At 35.8% G+C, this 24,476-nt stretch overlaps 1 protein-coding gene across 3 annotated transcripts in view; it reads right to left on the minus strand.

Moving 5' to 3' along the window:
• The window catches only part of LOC133830877 (DENN domain and WD repeat-containing protein SCD1), a 35,058-nt gene extending 14,727 nt beyond the window's left edge, over nt 1-20,331 (minus strand). The window contains exons 1-21 of one of the 3 annotated variants that reach the window (XM_062260971.1): nt 19,818-20,331; nt 19,578-19,671; nt 19,264-19,465; nt 18,975-19,116; nt 18,748-18,848; nt 18,483-18,546; nt 18,181-18,294; nt 17,514-17,734; nt 16,676-16,730; nt 16,492-16,575; nt 15,010-15,205; nt 14,775-14,898; nt 13,983-14,043; nt 13,851-13,895; nt 12,849-12,924; nt 12,610-12,683; nt 12,469-12,519; nt 12,011-12,168; nt 6,193-6,240; nt 4,582-4,639; nt 4,400-4,483 (exon numbers count right to left, since the gene is read on the minus strand). In XM_062260971.1, the coding sequence (XP_062116955.1) occupies nt 4,400-4,483; nt 4,582-4,639; nt 6,193-6,240; nt 12,011-12,168; nt 12,469-12,519; nt 12,610-12,683; nt 12,849-12,924; nt 13,851-13,895; nt 13,983-14,043; nt 14,775-14,898; nt 15,010-15,205; nt 16,492-16,575; nt 16,676-16,730; nt 17,514-17,734; nt 18,181-18,294; nt 18,483-18,546; nt 18,748-18,848; nt 18,975-19,116; nt 19,264-19,465; nt 19,578-19,671; nt 19,818-19,991 (2,226 nt within the window). In that variant the 5' untranslated portion in view covers nt 19,992-20,331. Of the gene's footprint in view, nt 1-4,399; nt 4,484-4,581; nt 4,640-6,192; nt 6,241-12,010; nt 12,169-12,468; nt 12,520-12,609; nt 12,684-12,848; nt 12,925-13,850; nt 13,896-13,982; nt 14,044-14,774; nt 14,899-15,009; nt 15,206-16,491; nt 16,576-16,675; nt 16,731-17,513; nt 17,735-18,180; nt 18,295-18,482; nt 18,547-18,747; nt 18,849-18,974; nt 19,117-19,263; nt 19,466-19,577; nt 19,672-19,817 lie in introns of those variants that run through there. The other 2 variants (XM_062260972.1, XM_062260973.1) reach the window with 2 other exon arrangements.
• Between the last annotated feature and the right edge of the window lie 4,145 nt (nt 20,332-24,476).

The raw sequence follows: 24,476 nt of genomic DNA on the forward strand, positions 1-24,476 counted from the left end.
ACTCAAGAGCTCCAACAGCAGCACTTGGCCCAAGTTTTCGAGCTCCTACAAACACATAAGCTCTATGCCAACTCCAAAAAGTGTGCTTTCGGATAGTTGCAAGTAGAATACCTCGGCTACATCATTTCGCAAAAGGGAGTCGCGGCTGATCCTAAAAAGGTGTCGGCAATGCTCGAATGGCCCATTCCCAAAACAATCAAGGGGCTGCGCGGATTTCTGGGCCTTACTGATTACTACATGAAGTTCGTAGCCAACTGTGCTCGCATAGCACAACCTCTCACAGACCAAACGAAGAAAGATCAATCCCATTGGGGACCAGCCCCCAAACAAGCATTCCGTCAACTCCAAAAGGCAATGACCACAGTACCTGTTTTTGGCTCTACCAGATTTTTCCCAACCTCTCATCAATGAGACAGATGCTTCGGGACACGGATTAGGGGCTGCTTTGGGAGTTCAAGCAAGAAAAAAATCAATCTATGAGAAAGAGTTAATGGTGATTGTTTACGCAGTAGCCAAATGGCGACCATACTTACTGGGAAAAAAATCTGTGGTACGGACTTACCAACAAAGTCTGAGACACCTGCTTACACAGCCAGTCATCGGCTTGGAATATCAAAAGTGGGTATCTAAGTTAATGGGAATGGATTTTGAAATAGAATACAAGCCTGGAACCAACAATAAGGTGGCTGATGCCTTATCACGGCAGGTTGAAACGCCCACTTTTGACTCTTTAGTTACCATGGAGTGGCAACTATGGCTGGAATTGGGCCAAGAGATAGCGGTTGATCCCGTTTTGAGACAAATTCAAGAAGACTTGTCAAATAACAGCAAGGTACATCACAACTTCCAGATCTATAATGGCCTCTTCCATTACAAAAATCGACTAGTAATCCCAAAGAAGTCGCCACTAATACTAAGGATTTTGGCAGAATTTCACACTACGCCATTTAGTGGTCATTCGGGGATACTCAAACATATAAAGAGGGTGGCAGCTGAGTTATTTTGGGAAGGATTAAGAGCTGATGTTGACAAGTTTGTCCAGAAATGTAGTGTTTGCCAACAGAATAAACTTCTTACAACCTCCCCAACTGGTCTTCTACAGCCCCTAGCGCTTCCAGCACAAGAATGGGACGAAGTGACTAGATTTCATAGAAGGACTTCCAAAATCAGAGGGTTGGGACACCATATTAGTATTCATTGATCGTCTATCCAAGTATGCTCACTTTATTAGGCTGAAGCATCCTTTTACGGCCCCGACCATCGCAGAAGTTTTCACCAAAGTAGTAAGACTCCATGGAATTCCACAATCTATCATTTCTAACCGAGATAGAATTTTCCTCAGCCTATTTTGGAGCCATCTCTTTAAACTCCAAGGAACTACCCTCAAGAAGAGTACGACATACCACCCACAAACCGATGGACAGTCCGAGGTCCTTAACCATTGCCTTGAGACATACTTGAGGTGTTTTTCCTACAAGCAGCCAAAACAGTGGTCAAGGTGGCTTGCCTCGGTAGAATATTTCTACAACACCTCCTATCATACTTCTCTAAAGAGCACTCCTTTTCATGCTTTATATGGGAGAGAACCACCACCACTTTTACCATACCGCAAGGGCACAGCCATAGTGTCCGGGGTTGATGAACTACTCTCCATGCGAGACAACATCCTGGATGACTTACGCATGCACCTACTCCGAGCACAACACCGCATGAAGCTACAAGCTGACCTCAAGAGAAGACCCGACAAATTCGCCATTAGTGATCTGGTCTACCTCAAACTACCGCCAGAAATCCCTGCAAAACACTCCAACGAAAAGTTGTCCGCCCGCTATTACGGACCTTTCCCCATCATTCAACGAATAGGTTCAGTAGCCTATAAGCTCCAGCTTCCGGACCATACCCGCATACATCCAGTATTCCACATTTCGCAGCTCCAACGAGCCATTGGCACCTCTCCAGTCACACCTACCATTCCACCGCAACTTACACCAGATTTAGAGCTTCAAGTCGAACCCGAGGCAGTGCTTGACTTGCGATTTCCGCATACTACTGCAACCACACCATCAGAGGTCCTCATAAAGTGGAAACACCTGCTAGATTTCGAAGCAACCTGGGAGCCGTTCACCACTATACAGAACCAATTCCCTCTATTCCACCTTGAGGACAAGGTGATGGTTTTTGGGAGGGGTATTGATAAACCCCCAGTCAAGTTCGTCTACAATAGGAGGCCATATTATACCTAGTTTAGCATGGTTATGTATTTAAATTTATGTATTTTCATTTCTCTGGCTGTTTTTCTGGTTTTAGTGGCTGTTTAGTTTATATTTTATTTTAAGTCCTAGGTGGCATTATCACTTAAGTATATATAGAGGGTGTTTTTCTTTTTGTAAGGATAGAGAAAAATAGAGAGTTTTCAGTGAGGAACTAAGGAGAGAACAGCCCTCTCGAACTGGTTGTATTTTGGAGAGTCTAGCCTCTCGAATGCTAGCCAATTTCTGTGTATTTGTTCATCATTCAATATAGATTTCAAGAAGTTTATTCATCCATTCTGGGCTTAACTACTGATAGATTGTTCTCTACTAAGAAAAGTCTATCACATTTGCCCTAGTAGCAAAACTTAATACTATCCGAGTATTGCTCTCCATTGCTGTAAACTTGGAGTGGCAACTGCAGCAATTGGATGTTAAGAATGCGTTCTTGAATAGCAACCTCGAAGAAGAGGTATACATGGATGCCCCTCCTAGTTTCGAGGAAAAGTTTGGATCCAAAGTCTGCAAATTACAGAAGTCTCTCTATGGGTTGAAGCAATCACCACGTGCTTGGTTTGAAAGGTTCACAAAATCAATAAAGAAGCAAGGGTACACTCAAGGACAAACTGATCACACTTTGTTTTTTAGAAGGAATGGTGAAGGAAAAATTGCTATTCTCATTGTGTACGTTGACGACATAATCCTAACCGGAGATGATGTAAATGAGATCAGATTAAAGAAGTGCTTAGCAGATGAGTTTGAAATTAAATATCTTGGGAGTCTTAAATATTTTTGGGGAATGGAAATTGCCAGGTCAAAGGAAGGAATAACAGTTAGCCAGAGGAAGTACATTCTCGACCTACTCAGACACTGGGATGAGTGGGTGCAGACCTATTGACACACCAGTTGATCCCAATGTGAAACTAGGTAATGGTGAGGAGGAAGGAGTTGATATAACCCGGTATCAAAAGTTGGTTGGGAGACTGATTTACTTATCCCATACTAGGCCTGACATTGCTTTTGTCGTAGGATTGGTGGGCCAATTTATGCATTCTCCCAAGAAGGTTCACATGGATGTAGTTTAATGGATTCTTTGGTACCTCAAAGGATCATCTGGTACAGGCCTTATATTCCAGAAGAGTAGTTGCCGAGCTATTGAAGCGTATACTGCGCAAATTGGGACGCAAATTGGGCTGGGTCTGTAACAGATAAGAGGTCAACTTCTGGTTATTGTTTTTATGTGTGGGGAAATTTGGTTACATGGCGAAGCAAGAAACAAAGTGTTGTTGCTCGGAGTAGTGCTGAAGCTGAATTCAAAGTAATAGCAAACGAACTATGTGGGGTGATTTAGCTACAGCGAATTATGGAGGAACTAAAGCTACCTATAGAACTTCCGATGAAACTTTATTGTGATAACAAGGCTGCCATCAGTATTGCTAATAATCCCATCCAACATGATCGAACAAAGCATGTGGAGATTGATCGTCATTTCATCAAGGAAAAGCTTGAGGCAGGATCTATTTGCTTGCCCTTTGTGCCAACGTCTTTACAGACTGCTGACATTTTTACGAAGGGATTGTTCAAACCAAGTTTTGAATCTTGTATTAGCAAGACGGGATTGATTGATATCTTCAATCCAACTCGAGGGGGAGTGTAGAAAAATGTGAATTAATTAGAATTAATTAGAGATTATCTTCTTATATCTTTATAGAAACTTTCTAGGAATAGATTGTACAGCTATTTCCTTCCCTGTATAGTGCTGATTTTCCCTAGCTATAGTCAACTATGTATTCTATAAATACCTATGTATAATTCTGTTTTAATATCAATAAAGAATATATTTTTTCCTCCAAACTTATAAAAACCATATAGAAAGGTAGATGATTAAAATTTTAGAATGATCAGGTACTCCAACAAAAATGATTTCAAATGAATTTGTCTGAGACTTTTCTTCGAACTTGTTGAATTCAAGGTCACAACCAAAATATCCAAGATACAATTGCACATATAACCAACATCACCAATTATGTTGTCTTGACATAATAAGAAATCTAATATTAATAACTAATCACATAAATTAAACATCCAGGATTACCATGGATAACAATTCGTAAACTAAGCAATCATTGGTTTTGGGCAACTTTACTTACAAATTGCTTGTAACCAATGTTGTTTCTCTCTGCTATAGTTTCAATCATATACCAAGCATCAGTATCAGAAAGTCCCAATCCAGCCTTCATAACATCATAAAACAAAACTTTACATAAAAAAAATAAAAATAATTAAAAAAAAAACGAGTAGCAGCAGTACTGGCTGTCACATTAGAAATTACCATGTGTGATGCCACCACTATTAGCTGTGATGTCACCAGAGATGCATAATTTGCCGACCTGACAAATGAAGAGACAACAAATACCTAATTAGCAAAACATCACTTTCCATTTTGGTGCAGATAAATATCATTTTACATGTGCATCAAATCATGAGCACAGTAAGCTTTTAAAACTGATTAATTACAGGAAAAGTAAGAGGGTGTTCTTAACTAAAAAACTGTTTATTGTTTTTTAAAGCTAAAAACTGTTTTTTGAAAACAAATTGAACTGTTTGGCGTTGTTTTCAAAAAACAATTTTTAAAAACAAAGTTACAAAAAACAAAAAATTTTGAGAACAAAAAATTGTTTTCTGTTGTTCTCAAAAAAATTGTCTATTTTTTTCTCATATCATTTATTTATTTATTATTATTTAACATCATTTATTGTCACATAATTTTCTCACCCATTAATTTCCCCCTCTTCAGTTTCTCTCACATCACTTTCTCTCTCATCACTAAATATATCTTCATTTTCTCTCTCATCATTTTTTCTCTCTTGTCATTTCATCTCTCATTACTTTCTCTCTACTCACTTCTCTCTCTTCACTTTCTTTCTCATCACATTCTCTCTCATTTTTTCTCGAATCAATTTCTCTCTTTTCAATTTCTATTTCTTCAAATTTTCTCTCCTTACTTTCTCACTTCTTATTTTTCATCATTTTTTTTCAAATTATTTTATCTCATTATTTATTACAAACTTTTAAAATATTTTTCTCTTTGTAAATATATTTGTTAATATTTTATTTAAGATTTTAAAAAAATAAAACTAAAAAATCATTTTTAGAAAACATTAACCAAACACTTCTTGTTTTTTGAAAACTACAAAAACAGTTTTCTGTTATCATTTCTGATAACACAACTTTGAAAACAAAAAACAAAATCAATGCCAAACAGGCCCTAAATTTTTCCTTTTCATGCCTAGAATACATGAGACAAAAGTAAATATTTTATTAATTCTACATCCATTCAATTCTGTTACTTGTTCTAAATGACTATGAAAAACAAAGAACAAAACCTTTTCTTGACTTACATAAATAAGTTCTTCACAATTTAAAGGTTTGCCAATGTTGAGAAAGAAGGATATAATCAAACTTCAGGAAAAGTATTTATTGTCTACATTGTATTGGAATAGTCAGATTGTCCTCTTTTCTTCATTTCTTTTTTATAAATTTATTTACAGGGGCTTAAAACCATAGAGAACAACCATCCAACCACTTGAACTGCCTTAAGTAACCAGATTATTCTCTTAATTGGCAGTAAGTTTTAAAGTATCATACAAAATTGATTGAGTCACATGAGTGAAAAGCAAAATGATTGCACCAAATGAAAATACCCAGTGAAGAAAAATAAGCATCCTCTAACAACACAGTTTTGAAGCAAAATCACTATACTGTGTGAAACTCTATTTGGCAAGGTGTTGAAAACTAGATGCATACATGCGTGTGCCAATTCGACAAACAACTCAAAACTGAAATGGTGTAAAATGAAGACCAAAAAATATAAAAAGAAATTAAAATAAATAGGAACAAAAAAAACTTTAATTAATAAATGAAACTCGAATGGAAATTTTACTTGTTTGAAGACCGCTCCATTAGATAGTCAAAATATCCTTCCCAAAATCTGCAATAGGTCATATAAAGTGTACTGGAAATTAAAACTTATTAGGAAATTATATCTAACAGATGCAATTTTACATCAATACGAAACATCACAAATAAATGCTTTAATTGTGGTTTCTCTGTGAGAAAAAGTAAAATTTTAGCTTCTCTTTGGGCTTATGTGGCAAAGGAATTTAAGGATTTCCCCCCTTTGTTAATTTCACTTGGATGGAAAAACTACTTTTTCTAGACAGAATTTCGGTTTATTTCTTTTGGTAATTTTATCATGGTTTTCTGTAGAAATAATCAGAATTAATTAGTTAGTGTTTTACAGTTCATTAGTTAGTGTTTTACAGCTGAAATGTAATTAATGTGTAATTTAGTTTAAACTTAGAATATACCTTTATACTCAGCCTATTTAAAGGCTATTCCTTTAGAAATGAAAATAGCAATCAAGAGTATATTTTTCTATATAGTATCAGAGATTTAGGAGCTTAAAAATTGGTTATTTTTTTCCAAATTAGGTTTTTTTTCCTGCCCTTCATTCAAAAATTAGGGTTTAGTATTCTTGAGGTTCAATCTCAGTGTGAATTAGGGTAATTTTTTTTGTATATTATTGATGGAGAAAAAGAGCCTTTAAATAGGCTGGTACAAGCTATAAACAAATCTGCTATTAACTATCAAATATTCTAGATCAACACTAAACCTAAGAATTAGGAAAATAAAATAAAAATAAAAAAGGAAACAAACTATTTGGTTTTCCTAAAGGAAGATACCGAGTAAATGTACAAAATATCTACAAAGATATAATAATCAGTAACATAATATTACTGATTTTTTTTTCCCTTTTTCAACACTTAGAAAACCATTTTGGAGTTGTTTTCTATTCTCACCTCCGGCACAGAGACATTGCTCAGCCCCCGACCAGCAAAACCCCGGCGTCCGCCCTCCAGATCATCGGAGAGTACTGTTCACGCGCCGTCACTATTCACGCGCGGTACTGTTCAGTGATTTTTTTTTCTAGTCAGTAACTTCCTCTGATTTCCAGCAGTTCTGGGCTCCATCAGCTGATTTCTCTGCTGCACCACTTCCCAGTCATCTCACGTGTTCTCATTGTCTCATCATCTTTTTGCACTTGCTGTTTTATTGGGTTTGTTCAGTTGTTTTTCCATTCTGACCATTGAAAATCGCCATGGTCACCAACACCACTTGTGATAATTCCACCATCTCTGAAATCTCAAAAACACTCTATGAGGTTGTTTCCCATCACTTTGAACAGCCTAATCTTCACCACTCAGCTGCTGAAAACAATTTTCAAGGGCACGCTATGACTGCTGCTCAACTTGAGGCATTCCCTTTCATCACAAATCAGATTGCTCAACTCCATAGACTGCTCAAGTCGACTTTCGCACAAGATCTAAACTCTCCGAGATTTTCCTCCACTCCAAACACTTCTACTGCATTTATACTGCTCAAACCTCGCCATGGATCATCGACTCCGGCGCATCTGACCACGACTGGTCAATCTCAACAATTCATTACTTATAGTCCTTGTCCTAGTACTAGTAAAATAAAAATTGCTGATGGCTCTCTATCAGCTGTGGCTGGTAAAGGTTTAGTTTATCTATTTCATCTCCTTACTTTTAAAAATGTCCTCCATGTGCCAAATCTATCTTGTAATCTCCTCTCAATTAGCAAGCTTACCCTTGATCAAGGTTGTATTGCAAAATTCCCACCCTTACGTTGTGATTTCCAGTAGATGTCCTTGGGGAAGACGATTGGAAGTACGAGAGAATGTAGCGGGCTGTACTACTTTGATGTTGATCCGTCATCTGCTCAAGGTAATAAAAGGCTGCATTCTGGTTGTGCTGCTTCTAATATTGATATTATGAGATGGCATTACCCATAAGGACTTCCTAGTTTTCCTTATCTAAAACATCTGTTTCCTAGTCTGTTTCAAAACAAACACTTGAGCATGTTTAAATGTGAAGTGTGTCAATTTGCAAAACATACTCGAAGTGTTTTTTGTTCTCAGTCCTATAAGACATCTCATCCTTTCACTCTCATTCATAGGGACATGTGGGGGTCATCTTGCATTACAAATATCCCTATCCCTAATACCCGCTGGTTTATATCATTTATAGATGATCATAGTCGTTTAATTTGGGTATTTCTTTTAAAAGACGAATTTGATGCTGCCGCCACTTTCAAAAAAATTCATTCAATGATTAAAAATCAATTTCAAGCTAATCTCCAAGTTCTGCACACTGATAATGGTACAGAATATTTTAATTCAATCTTAGGTGATTATCTTTTCTCTAATGGCATTGTCCATCAGAGTTCATGGGTTCGTACTCCCCAACAAAATGGGATTGTTGAAAGGAAAAATCAACATTTGTCAAAAGTTGCTAGGGCTCTCATGTTTACTACCTCTGTTCCTAAGATTTTTTGGGGAGAAGTTTTGACAGCAACTTATTTAATCAATAGAATGCATTCTCGTATCCTACAATATCAGACTCCAATTTATCGTCATACTCACCTAATCTCAGATATTCCACTAAAAACGTTTGGTTGTGCAACTTACATTCATGTTTTAGGACCTAATCATACCAAACTTGATCCTCATTCTCAAAAGTGTATTTTCCTTGGGTATTCTTCCACCAACAAAGGCTACAAATGTTACAACCCTCTCACTCGTCGCCTTAGTGTCTCATTAGACGTCACATTCAATGAAGAGCAACCTTTTTATCCCAACACTTCACTTCAGAGAGGGAATGTTAGTGATAATCACTGTTGGGATACTTGTTTACCAATGATAGGACCTGAATTCAATCCACCCATTGAGTCTAATCCACCCATCAAGTCTAACTTTGTGCTAAATTATGAACAAAACACTCCTGAAATGGCAAAGACAGACCAAATAAACGCAGAAAAAGAGTTGTTGGTTTATACTAGACGACTGGACAAACATCAAGTAATACCGCCAGCTACGGATCTCGTCTCCCACGAGTCTGAACGAGTGACAAATCTCAATGTAAGTGGTTCTTTGAGCCCAATTTCATTTGATTCTAATCCTAGTTCGAGTGTGAAAGAATTATATCAGCCCATTGCAAAAAGAGAGTAGGAATTGTAATTTACATCCTATATCTAAGTATGTGTGCTTCAGCAGACTCACACCAAAATTTAGAGCCTTTGCTACTAAAATTGAGACAATTATACCAAAGAATATTGATGAAGCCTTGTCCATTCCTGAGTAGAAGAAAGCGGTTAAAGAGGAAATAGGGGCATTGGAAAAAAATGCAACCTTGAAAATAGTTGCTCAGCCGAAAGACAAGTATGTTGTTGGATGCAAGTGGGTATTCACAGTGAAATACAAAGTTGATGGTACTATAAAAAAATACGGGGCGAGACTGGTTGCAAAGGGGCTCACTCAAACTTACAGGGTAAACACAGTAAGAATTCTCCTAGCAATAGTTGTGAATCTTGATCGGCTATTGCAGCAACTTGATATCAAGAATGCCTTTCTAAACGAAAATTTAGAGGAAGAGGTCTATATGAAGATTCCTCCAGGCTTCGAACGAAAATATGGAAAAGAAACATGTCACTTAAAGAAATCTCTCTATGGCTTGAAGCAGTCACCAGGAGCATGGTTCAATCAAGTGATTAAGAAGCATGGATACAAACAAGGCTAGTCAGAGCATACTCTATTCTTCAAACATTCACAAGATGGTAAGATATTAATTCTTATTATCCATGTTGATGATATGATTCTAACTGGAAATGACCTTAATGGAATGGAGGAGCTTAAAAGACTATTAGCCCAAGAATTTGAGGTAAAAGATCTTGGCCAGACGAGATAATTTCTGGGTATGGAGTTTGCAAGAACCAAGTAGGAGATTTCAGTCTCTCAATGTAAGTGTGTTATTGATCTACTCAAAGAGACCGATATGCTTGGATGTAAACCAGCAGCAACACCAGTGGAACCCAAAGGGAAGTACAAGAAGAAAGAAAGGGAGAAAATTGTAGACAAAGGGATGAATCAACAACTAGTGGGAAAATTGATCTATTTGTCTCACACCAGACCTGACATTGCCTTTGCAGTTAGCTTCGTCAGTCAGTATATGCACAACCCTTTAGAAGAACACTAATAGGCAGTTTACAGGATATTACGGTATCTAAAGAAGACACCCAAAAAAGGTCTGTTGTTCGAAAAAAATGAAGCTTTCACAAACACTTGGAGGCATAGAAGCTTTCATAGATGCAAACTGGGCAGGTTCAATTGAGGACAAGAGATCAACATCTGGATATTGTACCAAGATATGGGGAAACCTTGTTAATTGGAGAAGCAAGAAACAACTTGTTGTCGCAAGAAATAGTGTTGAAGCTAAGCTTAGAGCTCTTGCTCAAGGAGTATGTGAATTGATTTCGATCAAACGAGTTCTTGAAGAACTACAACATCAAAGGACAAATCCTTTGAAACTATACAACGGCAATAAATCAGCTATTAATATAGCATACAATCCAGTTCATCATGATAGAACCAAACATGTGGAGGAGGACCGTCATTTTATAAAAGAAAAAATTGAAGAAAAAGAACTGGGTTGTTTATGTGCCAGGAAAACAAGTTGATTTGCTAACAAAAGGATTATCAAAAGAAAGCTTTGATGAGCAAGTATGCAAGCTGGGCATGTGGGACTTGTATGCACCAGCTTAAGGGAGGGCATAGAAATAATCAGAATTAATTTGTTAGTGTTTTACAGTTCATTAGTTAGTGTTTTACTGCTGAAATGTAATTAATGTGTACTTTAGTTTATACCTAGAATATACCTTTGTACTCAGCCTATTTAAAGGTTATTCCTTAAGAAATGAAAATAACAATCAAGATTATATTTTTCTAAATTTTCTTTAGGAGGATATGTTATTTTCCTTTCTGTAATCCCTTTTTCAATCAATTAAAAGTTGTCTCCTATCTAAGAAAAACAAGAATATATACAATAAATCTCATCTCTGTTCTAATTCAAGAAAAACAATTATGAAAGACAGAGATTATTATAATTCTAGTACAATGTGTATAATGAGACAGGCAAAAAAAAATTTGTGGAGAACTTGTACAGCGGCTGTGTGGTGGGCAATATGGCTGGAAAGGTACAAAAGATTGATTGAGGGGGTTGAAAATAGCGCAGAAGATACTGGCTTTTCAATGAGAAAGATTTCAAGAATTTTCCTTTCTCCAATTTATGTAGAGATTGGCAATGTTTTATGTAAATGTTTTTGTTTCTCATCTTAGATATGTATTCTAGTCTAGGACTTTTACTTTTCAGCACTTTGGTTCGGTTTGTTAGTTTTGGGCAGTAAGTTTCTTGTACTCGCTTTCTCTTGTATATTTCCTATTACCTAATACAAGTTCTGATGTTTTGCTTCAAAAAAAAAATCTCTCTAATTGTTCTCTTCTTCCTAAATTCTTTGTTTTTTCTCTAGTTCTCTTCTCCTTCATCTTCTTTACTCTCTTATTTTATTTCTTTCTCTTGTTCTACACCACTTTAGTAATAAATTCCTTCATTTTCTAATTAAAAATAGCTCAAAACTGAAAAGTCAACGATTTATACTAAATCAGATATAGAGATAAAGATGCTTGATCACATATTCCTATTTTGTAAACATACAAATGACAAGACAAAGGAAAGAGGACTGTAGAAGGATTTTCAGTTAAGCGCTTACCAATCCGTTTGCAAGTTGAAGTATAATACAAATAAATAAATCACATCTGTACAATAATGATCTGTGACACTTACCGTAATTCCTCCCAGATGGATAAAGATATAAGATGACGTTGTATATAGTCTTGAACATTATTTGCATCCTTCTTATACATTTCAGCAGATACTTCAATGGCATCTCTGATGGTCAACATATCATTCCGTGAAGTTGCACGACTAATTGCTGTTTTGAGCTTCATTAGGCACAATGCAACATTAGAATAACATATGGCAGTTCATAATTAAAAAGAAAATAGAGCAAATTAGTGTCGATAGGAATCAGATTTTTTGTACTGAAAGACATAACCTAACAGAGGGAGGATCAGAAGTAATATTTTCTATACTAAAACATGAATCTAACTATTATTTGAATAATTATAAGTTTTAACAGTAATAAAATCTAAAAGACAGAAAATAATTAAAAATATTAATGTTGAAATCACGTATTCTCAATCAATTGATCCCGTCAAGAATACGATTTCAAATTTTCTTACCAATTCTTTCACAGCAATGAACTGTTCCTCTGTCAACTGACAGTGCCATCCCTGGGAGAAAAATATTCATTGAATTAATAGAGCATAAATGCTGCATTGGGGAAAGAAATCTACTCCTATATAAAGATTAAAGTTACGTACTGAATGTATGTGCTCCCTGATACATTCAACAAACCCACTACCACCTATACCCTCGGCATCAGACTCAATTAAAGCTGCACAAAGCAATACATAAAAACAGCGTTCATAAAGCAATAGCGCTTCAAATGAAGAATGAATGTAGCAAATCATTTTTCTAGATAAAATAAAAAATAATAAAAATATCAAAGTGATGTGATGAAAAAATTTATTCCGGGGAAAAAGGAAAAAGATTAAAATACCAAGGATTGTGCCATATTCAAATGAGGAAAGAGGATCCTCAGTTGCCCCCAATTTGAGAAGACGCAACCACAGGCCCTGTTTAACAAAGAAAATCTTCATGATAGTACAGGTGCTGTATAGCATCATCATATAAACAAAATGTGGTGTAATTGTACAGTTATTAAATAAATTGTGACACCTGTAAAACTTTGCAAATTTATAACATGAGTATAAATGTAGAATATTTCATACAGTAGTGAAAATAGCAGGATGAGAATTGTGATTAAAGCATTGTTCTGGCAGACACTAAGGATTTATTTAACTTTTCAAAGTCAATTCTTGATGCAAGTTTGTTTGATGTGATTTGGTTAACACTTCATACTTGTGTGTTATGGTTGTGGATTGTAAAGAAAATGAGTCTCGTTTCCTATCAAAAAAATATTATTTGTGCAAGTTAAAAGCTGTCAGATTAAATTTTTGTTTTATATTTTGGCACTCATAAAATTATATATAAATAGATGTATGTGTGTATGTACGTACAAAGTCACACCAGCCATGCCAGAAGATAACAAATTCACAAGATACAGTTAGACCTGGTTATCTTATTGAGTGAGGTACATATATAGATATAATTATATATATATAAATATTCTTAAGAACATATGAATGATATCCTCGACAACTCTTCTTATAGTTTTGGTCTTGGCTGATTGAAGACATTAATAGACATAGAAATTAGTGACACTTTTATAAATACCTACATAAGAAATGCACACTCCTAAAAATATTAGCATATAATACATTTAACAACCACGCCAAAATTCTTTAAAAGGGTATAGTTGTATTAATTCATAATATTGTTTGAAATTGAACTGAAATTCAGAAAATATGAAATCAAGTAAAGGGATGCCATTTCAAGCACTGAGAATGCAGAAGAAACAAGTATAGTTACAATATTTTACAACCATCTTTTTCATGCAGTTATTCTACTTGGTCTGACAGTAAGACAAATAATGCCCTACCTGCAGCTTAACCTGTATGTCCAAAACCATGCGATCCCTTTCCGCCTGCGAAAAATAAACAATCAAATTTGTAGAGCTCTAACATTAAAATATCATAATCTCAGGCAACACAACGATGTGTATGGAACTTACTGCCCTCTCCATTGGACTTAGGCTGTCTGCTTTAGAGTCCTTACTGAGAAAGGAAGGTGAGCTGAAAAGGAAAGAGAAAGTTAGGAGCCACACTGGAGGTCTCACAACCACAATACAGTTCCCAGAAGGGGCAAAAAATAATGACTTCAACTTGATATGGCAGTCAACCATGATTAGAAAGGGAAAAAAAATGTAATGCAAAAACTTCAAAATTTCTGCCAATCATCCAGTGTGCGGTGCGCTGACCAGAATAGCTTACGCATTGAAAAAATAAATAAATAAATAAGAGAGAGAGAGAAATCCGTATTACAAAATTATTAACAAAAAAAATCTGAAAATATCCTTGAGTTACTCATGTATATTCCAACTAGATCTAGAACAAAACAAAACATACAAGACAGAACATTTGGTTATGATGCAGCTTCAAATACTAAATCTTTCATAGTGAGAGAGGTCAGGTTCCTTCTAACGACCAGTCAAAGAGAAGTAGATACTGAAAAAATCATCTTTAATTAGTCTAGAAAAGAGGGATCTCCAATGGATTCAAGTTGATTTGGTGCTTTCACTAAATGAGAACATTTTAATTTTTGTAATTGTTTGATTGCATCTTGAAAATCTCATCCTTTTTGGTTGTGTTTCACAACACTGATTTTAAGATGGACTAGAAAGAAAAAGGAAAAAAATAGCATCACTCCTGTGTTAACAATATATAAATACATATACATATATATAGATATTTTATTTATACTCAAATAGAAATAATATTGTCAAATTTAACATCTTTGCATGTACCTAGGAGTATGCTTTCCTGAGTACTCAAAGGCACCACTTGCTGCTGCAAGGATCTGCCTCCTTTTTTCTTCTTGTTCTTCCGTTCTAATGTTAGATGGAAACCTATCATAGGTATATTTGGCATCTGATCCCAAATTGCAAAGAAAATGTTAGCTACGTCACCCACACATCATATCTTCTATTTTTTTTCCTGATATAATCAGCAAATATCACTAAACAGTGAGATCAAATTTACCTGATATTTTACCACCAGGATCTGAGATTGTTATAATCTCAGGTTCAACTGCATTTGAGGGGAAAATAGAGAAGGGATTCTGACTCCTGCCGATTGCATCTTGTAACTTGTCAAGGAGATTATTACTGTTATCATCAGAACCCATACCCCTCTCCACGTAATCCAAGAACCCATGAGTGTCTAGAAATTGGGCTATCTGTAAATAGCAAGAAGAAATTAGTACAACAAAATGGCAGAGTAGATCTAACTATACATGACATTTTAAAAGAAAATATTGAGACATTATGGACCAAAATTTAGTGGGTGGGTGTAATGGGAGGTGGTTTGTATCAGGATAAGGGATGTCATGATGGACAATATGGCAGCTAGAAATAAAGCTCTTCTAATGAAATGGATTTGGATGTTCACTTGGGAAAGAAAAAATCAAGCCTCGCATGAAGTCACAAAAAGTATGACCTTCAGGAACTTAGTAAAGTTCTGGGTGTGTAATGTGAGATCAGAATTTGGAAAGATGTTTGGCACGGCATTCTTCTAGGAGAAACACCCCTATCTTCATTTTTAAGACATTTCAGTACCCCCTGAATGCTAGTAATTCAGAATGAAATTTTGATTTCATTCATAGCTTGAATGATAGATGAGTCTAGTGAAACGTTTTGCTATTTAGGATGAAGTGAATATTTACATTGATGATAGAAGTGTTTCTTGTAAAACAGCATTTATTAGCTTGATAACTAATTAATACATTCCGGAGTTGTCCCTATCCAAAGATTTCTGTGAAAATCTTCCGTTTCTCCAAGATTTAGTGTTTGCGTGGTTATTAATATTAAGGTCCTTAATGTTTATGAATCACCGAAGAAGATTTTTCAAACTTTATCTCCAAGGCGTTGTGTTTTCTGCAAAAGAATGGTAAATCCGTAGGTCATTCATCTTTGCATTGCAGTTTTCTCTAAATATATGGACCAGAGCTTTGAGGGAGTTTGATGTAAAGTTGACTGTTCCAGAACACTGCATTCAGTTGCTGTGTGGTTTTGGATTTTCTTTAACCAAGAATATTCAATGTTGAACTCTTTTGTTGATAGCTGTCAAGGCTACATGCTGTTCTATGTGATTGGAAAGAAATAAGAGTTTTTTCTAAAGCTTTGAAGACAATGTAAACTGTGTATGGGATGAAGATAAATTTTTGGTAGCCCTTTGCCTATTTGATGTAAAATACTTCAAAAATCTTTTGTTCTCTGTTATAAGGGAATGTGATTTTTTTTCTTCTTGTAATTTTGTGTCGTTTCCTTTTCCAAAATTTTACTTGTCTTATTTCACTCATTAATACAAGTCTTGCTAAGGTAGATAACCCAGAAGCGAAACAAGTGCCATATGTACTACATACTGAAAACTATGGATGCTATTCATGTCATCTGTAATGGACAAAATAGCTCACTGTAACTTGATGTGTAGAGTACAAAAATGAAACAGTTCAAAAGGAAATACCATGGGATCCGATGATTGATTACTTGACCGAGCACGCTTTTTTAAAAATGCTTGATTGTTGAAGACATGATTTGTAGAAATTTCCTGAAATGGGAATTTAGCGAATAAAATTCATAGGAAACTGGAAAATAAAATAATTAAAAACTACATACATAGAACAAGAAACAATACTAATTTTACATACTATAAAGTTGCGATAGCCACTTAGAATTGATGCAAAAAACTTTAGAAATACCAACCTGCAAAAACATAAAGGATAAAATTAAAAGGTTGAATTTCATAATTTAGGTTGGTAGGTGCTAATGAAGATATAATTGGTCAAAGAACAACACCACAAATGCTAGAACTTCAAGTATTTTACATTAAATACCAAATAAACTTTAGGATATAAAAAATAACGTATAATATAAATGGGGTTATACAGTATAGATACTTTTTTCCACTTTCCGTAGTAAAATCAATTTTAATCTAATTGCCACAATAGAACACTTTTATTGATATATCATCAATCCTAAAATAATATTAAATACAACTTTACATACAAAAAAAGGGTCCTTATCAACAAAAAAAAATTGAAACGGCTCCCAATATATACATATATATATATATATCACATATAGAAGAAGCATTAGAATATTTAAGATGTCAAACAAACACCTCAATAGTTTAAAACCTTCTAAAGATTATATATAATCCTCCCAAGATCTAGAAAGAAAATACATTAGCATTATTGCCAAGACTATAGCTAGCAAAACAGTCAAAATGAAACCAAACAAACAATTAAATGCAGGAGTGCTATTCTCTGACAATCCAATAGCGAAATAAGTTTAGCTCAATAATAAGCAAGGTAATATATGGATAACACAGATCTTTTCATCCATTTTAATTAAAGATATACTTAATTAGAAATGGGCAAAAAGGATGAGATCTGGTTAAGCAAGCAGTGCAGAACAACAATGTAACCACAGTTACTTTATTAATAAAGTACTTCATCAACAGTTCATGTGAAATCCCATTATCACCTAAGTTGAAGATCATGATCCTCTCCCCAAGGTTTGTTGTCACTTTTAGGATATTGGTCAGATGAAGTACATGGACCAGTCTTCATCAAATCTATCCCAACAACATTGGGACACAAAAGCTTCACTATCTCACCACGCAAGGAGCTTAATTCAGGCTCAGGAATTGGTGGGATGTCTTCTGATGTGGTGATGTGATTATACTCAAGATCCACAACAACTACCTAAAAATAAAAAGGCAAAGAAATAAGGAGCCAGAACAATTATGCTAACACAAGTAATACTATCTAAAGAAGCGCCTTGGCAATGAAATCTCTATATGCATGCGACAATCATTCAAAATGATTTGCAACATTTAGGTGAATACAAGGGATGTAATTTATATGGCAAGTAAAAGCAAAAACAGAGATGTTGTCGATGCAGTATGTACATACAAACAGAAAAAGCTTCTGTCTCAGCGTTTGCCAATATAGATCTTTAACTTCCTCACTTTCTTTTAAGCTAAAATTTTTGTTTCTTACAAAATAAATCATATCGACATATTACCCAGGAAGATCTGATAGATTTTCATGTTATTGTGATAATTGCTAAATCAAAACCTTGAAATGCATGTTCAATGGAAAATAATAAGCATAAAATACCAAATGAATGTTTCAGAGAAACTACTCACACCATCCATTGTCAAAGTAGATGTATCAACACCTGAATGGAGGCCCATCATATAAGGTGTAGGAGCATCAATATAGTCTACTCCGCTGAAAAAGAGTAGGGGAATATAGACATGCTTCATGACAAAAAACATAAAAGGATTAGAATAGAGACTATGAATGGGTAACAGAATGAGCGCTTGCTCGTTGTTACAACCTAAAGGCCGAGACAAATAATGTGAGAAATGATGCCACATAACAAAAACCAATTGAGAAGAGCAATCAAACTTTTTTTCTTTGTCCATGTAGTTTAACAAAAACTCACCTGCCATCGAAATGGATAAATTAAATGGCATATGGCCTCTGATACAAGGGTTAAAAGAGAATATCTGCCAAAAAAAAGAGAACTATTTGTCAACAAATTAGAGATATAGAACGATAATTTTCAAATGTGTACATGAATAGTTGCATAAAACATGATAATTTTCAAATATAATATGGTCCAGCCAAATTCATTGGTGATTTACTAGCAATATCAAAATAATAATAGTAAATATAATATAATAATAAAAAAGAGTTGATAAGCATACTTGTTTGATCGGAGTAAAACTCTCCTTTCAAGCAGCACGGCAGTAAAAAGTTTAATTAAGTTGTCAACATCCAAGCACTGTACCAATGGTTGAAATGATATCTGCATTCATCAAAATGTATAATAGTCCAACGTCAAGAACCATTCTCAGAAAACAAAGAGTAATTGAATATAGCAGGGAATGGTAAAAAGTGTACAGCTACAATAAAGCTGATTATAAATTCATACATCGGCGTGAGGGAGCCCATCCTTTGGCGGAGCTTCAACAGAAAGAAGACAATTCTCTACAGAAAACAAAACCCGATCCTTTCCAGGCGTAGGCAAAGGCACATTAGACACCATGTGTGCTATAATTTCCCATAATGGTTTGCTGAAAATGTTGCAAAGTTGAGAAAATTACAGCAAATTGTGAGCAAAAGACCCTTCACGTTCGACTTTCAAATACAGTTTTGTCAAGATGTTCACGCCCAAGTTGTACGAAAAAGGAAATCAAGTTTCATCTCTTGAGAATAGTTACCTACTTCCACTTGGGGAAAAGCAAAGTGAAAACAGTTCCTCCAAGGCAGTTTTAAGTACCCCGAAACTCGGGGAGCGCGAAACAAGACAGATACATTTGTCAGCAAATGAATTAGGAGGTATACGATAAGCTTCAGCAATATCTTCGCTCACTGGATCCCGAAAGGCAATGCAACTAACATATATTTTCGATCCATCACCCTCTGTAACAAATTATATAATGCTCAAATTCTCACAAATATACTAATTTTAACTGCTGTTTCTTATAAGTTCTCACTGGTTAATTTGTTTCAAATAGTTGAATTCAACCCATACCAGTTAGAACAATCGGGTGACTCCGCGGAAAGGTTGAGGCATCATTGGAATCGATACCTGATGAGTAAAACTCCACCCCAGCTGGTAAAACGCACTGCAATTATAACAAACACCATTAAGTATGAATGCATAAACTAAAATCAGTCGAAAATTATAAACCCAGAATATTCCCGAAAAAAAAAAACAATCCTAAATGGCGGTTCTCGGCATTGTAGCTAACAGCATGATCGAGCGACTTACAATGGGAAGCTGAGGTGGTGGAGGTGGATAGAGAGAATGATTAAGAGGAGGAAACTGATCGAGCAGGGAGGCAGAGTACATGACTCCATACCCTTGGAACCCTTTGTCCCCATCTAAGGTTCGAATTTCAGGTCCGATCCCACAAACCACGAAATACTCGAAGATCGGAGCCATGGAACAATGACGGTCAATTCAATGGTCCTCTCTCTCTCTCTCTCTCTCTCTCTTCAAGGGAGAGAGGGACAGAATGGGTTGATTTATAGGTGGGAATGAATGTGAGATCTCGGCCCTTCAATGGTATGAATTGCGATTCGATTAGGACTTGGGTAGGCTCGAGTCCACCTCACTTTCTGCAGATTTGGGTGCTTCTTTCGTTCTCCATTTCAGGTGAAGAGAAACCTATGTCGATTACACGTACAAGATGTCAAGATGAATTTGTCCGAACTTAATAATCTTTTTTTGTGCCACGAGAATTAGCTCCTTTTTCTTCATACAAACATGTACACGAGAGAAAATGTTTCACTTACAAAGGAATTTTTTTTTTTATGAATTATGACCGGGGCTAAATCAAAAAAATACCTCATACTCTACACATAAAAAAAAAAAAAAAGTTATTCTTTTCTATTTTTTCTCAAAAATAAATTTGAATGTTTAATAGTATACCATATTTCAAAAAAAAAAATATTACTATTTATTTTTAATAGGGTCTAATATTACCAAAAAAATCCTAGCAATATTAATCTTTTCAATTTCATACTAAAGATTCTTCTCATACCCAAAATATTCCTCTCATTATATCAAAAATCATAAAACATTCTCTTCTTCTCTCGTCTCTCTCTCCCTCTCTATCTTTCATTCTCACGAAATCCTCCCTAAAACCCACATATTTGTATGATTTTCTTGTCGAAATCGTTGTTAGCTATCTCTATTGTCTCTATTCGCCAATATCAAAGGCAACATCTATTTTGAGGGTTTTTGGAGGGGAAAAACCATGGGTAAGAAAATTGTTCATTTTATGTGTTGGGTACTGTTTATTTACATTTCTTTGGCTATTTCGAACAGATCTGAGCTTATATTGGTGTGTTTTTTGGATTTTTTAGAGAGAATTCACGATTTGGGTTTTCTGGGTTTTCTACAACTTTTTTGCTCGATAGGAGCTCAATAACAATTCGATAGAGGCTCGATAGTATGTAGAAGAAGGTTCTTTTATGGGCTTGATGTTGCTCGATATAGTTCGATTATAGCTCTACGGTTTAGGCTTTGTTGCTCGATTGTGCTCGATGGAAACTCGATAAGGGTTCAATTGGACTATAGAATATTTGGTGTAGTTGTTTTCTCGATATGTGCTCGATAGGGGTTCGATGAAGGTTTTGGTTAGGTTTTATGTTTGGTTTAAGAACTTTTAGCTCGATAAGAACTCGATAAGATCTCGATGAGGGCTCGATGATAACTCGATAGAGTTCGATTGAAGCTCGATAATATTCTTTTTTCATGACAGCTTTTTTTAATAATTTCAATGTTTTTTTTTCCAACACAAGTTTCATTGTCTACGTTTTTGTATCCTACAATGGTGTTTGGGAATTACAAGAGAATAAGTGGATTTTCAAGGACCCTCAATGCATGGTGATACTGATGGAGGATATTGTAACGTACTTGCAACTTCTTGACATACTGCACAAGGAACTTAAAGTTGATAAACAGATGTGTGGGTTGAAATTGGAGGTTCCTTACACATGCCGCGACCAATCATTTACACCCGTTCATGTTGAAAGTGATCTTAGTGTCTGTGCATTCTTAGGAGTAACATCTAAAGAAAGGTTAGCCTAGTGTGTCACTCTTATTAAGAAGATTGTCATTGCAGAACCATATTCCACTCCCGGACCTGAGGGAGCAGCTAGTACTTTAGGAGGTCTTATTAGTGACCTGAGGGACAACCAGTATGAGTACAACCCCTATGTGAATGACAATCTAGTAGCTAAACATAATGAGGACTCAGGATACGATTCAGAGGCATATTATAGTGCAGAAGTGCCGATTGACATGTCTGATGATTTGCAAGTCGAACAAGTACAAGAACAGCCAGTGTGTTCTATAGCACGGGCGAACCCACCAAGTCAAGGACGTCGAACACCTAGTACCAGCTCTAGTCGTCCTGCTGGAATAGAATATAACAATACAGGGAACGTTCCAATATGTTAAACAGAAGATCACAGAAGATGAAGTGCTCCCATGTTTACAAAAGAAGATATCATGGCTTCTAATCAATCTAAAACACCCTTGTCCGATGTACTGTTGGGAGAACTACACCTTGGGAAGACTTTTGAGAACGAGACGGAATTGAAAACCAAAGTGGCTCTCTTCGCAATGAAGAATAATTTTGAGTTTATGGTTAAGAAGTCTGGTATTGATGTGTTGTATATCACCTACAAGGATCCTGATTGTTGTTGGAGAATAAGGGGGAAAAAAGTAGCACGATCAGAGATGTTTGAGATCACTATTTATAATAGTGCACATACTTACTCACTAGAATTGCGACAGAAAGACCACCGTCAAGCAGCACCTTGGGTCATTGGGCACCTTATCAAGAACAAATATGCTACTGATGGCACTAGCTACCCGGCAAACATCATAAAGGAGGATATGAAGAATAATTTTGGGATCGATATGAGTTATATGAAGGCTTGGAGATGCAGAGAGAAGGCACTCGGTTATGTCAGGGGGACACTTGAAGAATCATACTCCAAGTTACCTTCTTACTTATACATGTTGCAGCAAAAGAATCCAGGTACAATAACTAATTTTGTCACAGAGGACGGTCGCTTTCTTTATTGTTTCTTCTCACTTGGAGCTTGTAGAAGGGGATTTACATCATGTCGTCCTGTTATATGTGTGGATGACACTTTCTTGAAGTCAAGGTATGGTGGCCACATGTTGTGTGTCGTTGCATTGGATGTGAATAACCACATTTATCCATTTGCATTCGCTATTGTTGACAATGAGAATCATAATTCTTGGAAGTATTTCATGATGAAATTGAAGGAATCAATTGGAGTTGTTGATAACCTGGCTTTTGTATCAGACATGCATGCTAGCATTATTCATGCTCTTGAGTTAGTCTTCCCTGATGCATACCACAGTGCATGCTACCATCACATAAGTATGAATGTAATTGCTAAGTTCAAGATTGATCACTGTCATAAGGAGATGTGGAATGCGACATATGCCTTTCGGAAGTCAAAATTTCACAAGTTCTTCAACAATATAAAGCAAATGGGTCCTGCCATAGCTCATTATCTCGAGGGTATTAGCTTCGATAAGTGGACTCGTGCTTACTTTCCTGGGAATCGATACAATGTAATGACAAGCAACTACGCTGAAAGTTTCAACAACAAAACCAGAGACGCAAGAACCTCCCCAGTCACTACTTTTGTGGAATTCATTCATTTCACAATTCAGTCATGGTTTGTTGCGCGTCGTGAGGAGGTAGAGAAGTGCACATCCAAATTAGTAACAATATATGATAAAGATGTCTCAAGCATTGCGGATGATGCAAGGTACTTGAAAGTCCATCCTCTTGGACAGTTCGAATTTCATGTGGTAGACCTAGAAGGTGATGGTGAGGTGAATTTGATGACCAAATCATGCTCCTGAGACATGTTTCAAATAATGTGTTACCCTTGTGTTCATGGTGTGGCTGTGGCCATCCTGCGCAGTTTCAACATTTACTCACTGTGTTCCCCATATTACAATACTGAGATGTGGAGGGAGTCTTACAAAGAAACAATTTACCTAACTTGCAACGAGGACGATTGGGAAGTTCCCAAGAACATAGAGAAAATGCAAGTTGGGGTTCCCGTTGAGAAACAACTAGTTGGTCGGCCGAAGAAGGAAGACAAACTGCACTCCATCGAATGGCGAAATCATTCGCAAAGAGCGCAAGTGTAGTATGTGTGGTGGTCTTGGCCACAACAGGGTTACATGCAAAGCTAGGCTATACACTTTTTTTTCCCATTTGGACTTGTTGTATTAATAACCTATCTTGTTTTCCCTTCTTTTTCTTTTATTTTTCTTAAAAGTTATGTTAATCTTGATGTAAACTCAATTGTAGCTCGACATGAACTCGATAGTAGCTCGACATGAACTTGATAATATGGTTGTTAACTTAGCTTCTAAACTGACTTCAAATCTTAGCTCGATATTAGTTCGATATAGCTCGATAGTAGTTCAATAATGGTTCGATATGGCTCAATATTAGTTCAATAATAGCCAGATAATGTATATGAAAATGATATTCCTTTATTAAAGCTCAATATTAGTTCGATATAGCTCAATATTAGTTCGATAATGTTCAAAATAGCTTGATAACAGCCATATGAAAGTTACAAAAAATGTGAACAACCGAACACAAAACAAAAAAACTATACATGTAAAGACCCTGTATATAAACAATCATCAATGTAACAAATTTTGATACCACAAGTCTGTGGTCCACTTATTCCTGAACACCTCTATATTTTCATCGCAGATGGTTTCCAATGGAAGGCCGGCCATGAGATGCTCAATATGCTTGACAACATACACACCCCAATCCCCACTGTAAAAATAATATAAACATTAAGTGTACAATACTATAATTTTACTTAGAAACAAATATACTAT

Source organism: Humulus lupulus, chromosome 4, assembly GCF_963169125.1.
Source record: "Humulus lupulus chromosome 4, drHumLupu1.1, whole genome shotgun sequence".
In the NCBI taxonomy this organism is placed as follows: domain Eukaryota; kingdom Viridiplantae; phylum Streptophyta; class Magnoliopsida; order Rosales; family Cannabaceae; genus Humulus; species Humulus lupulus.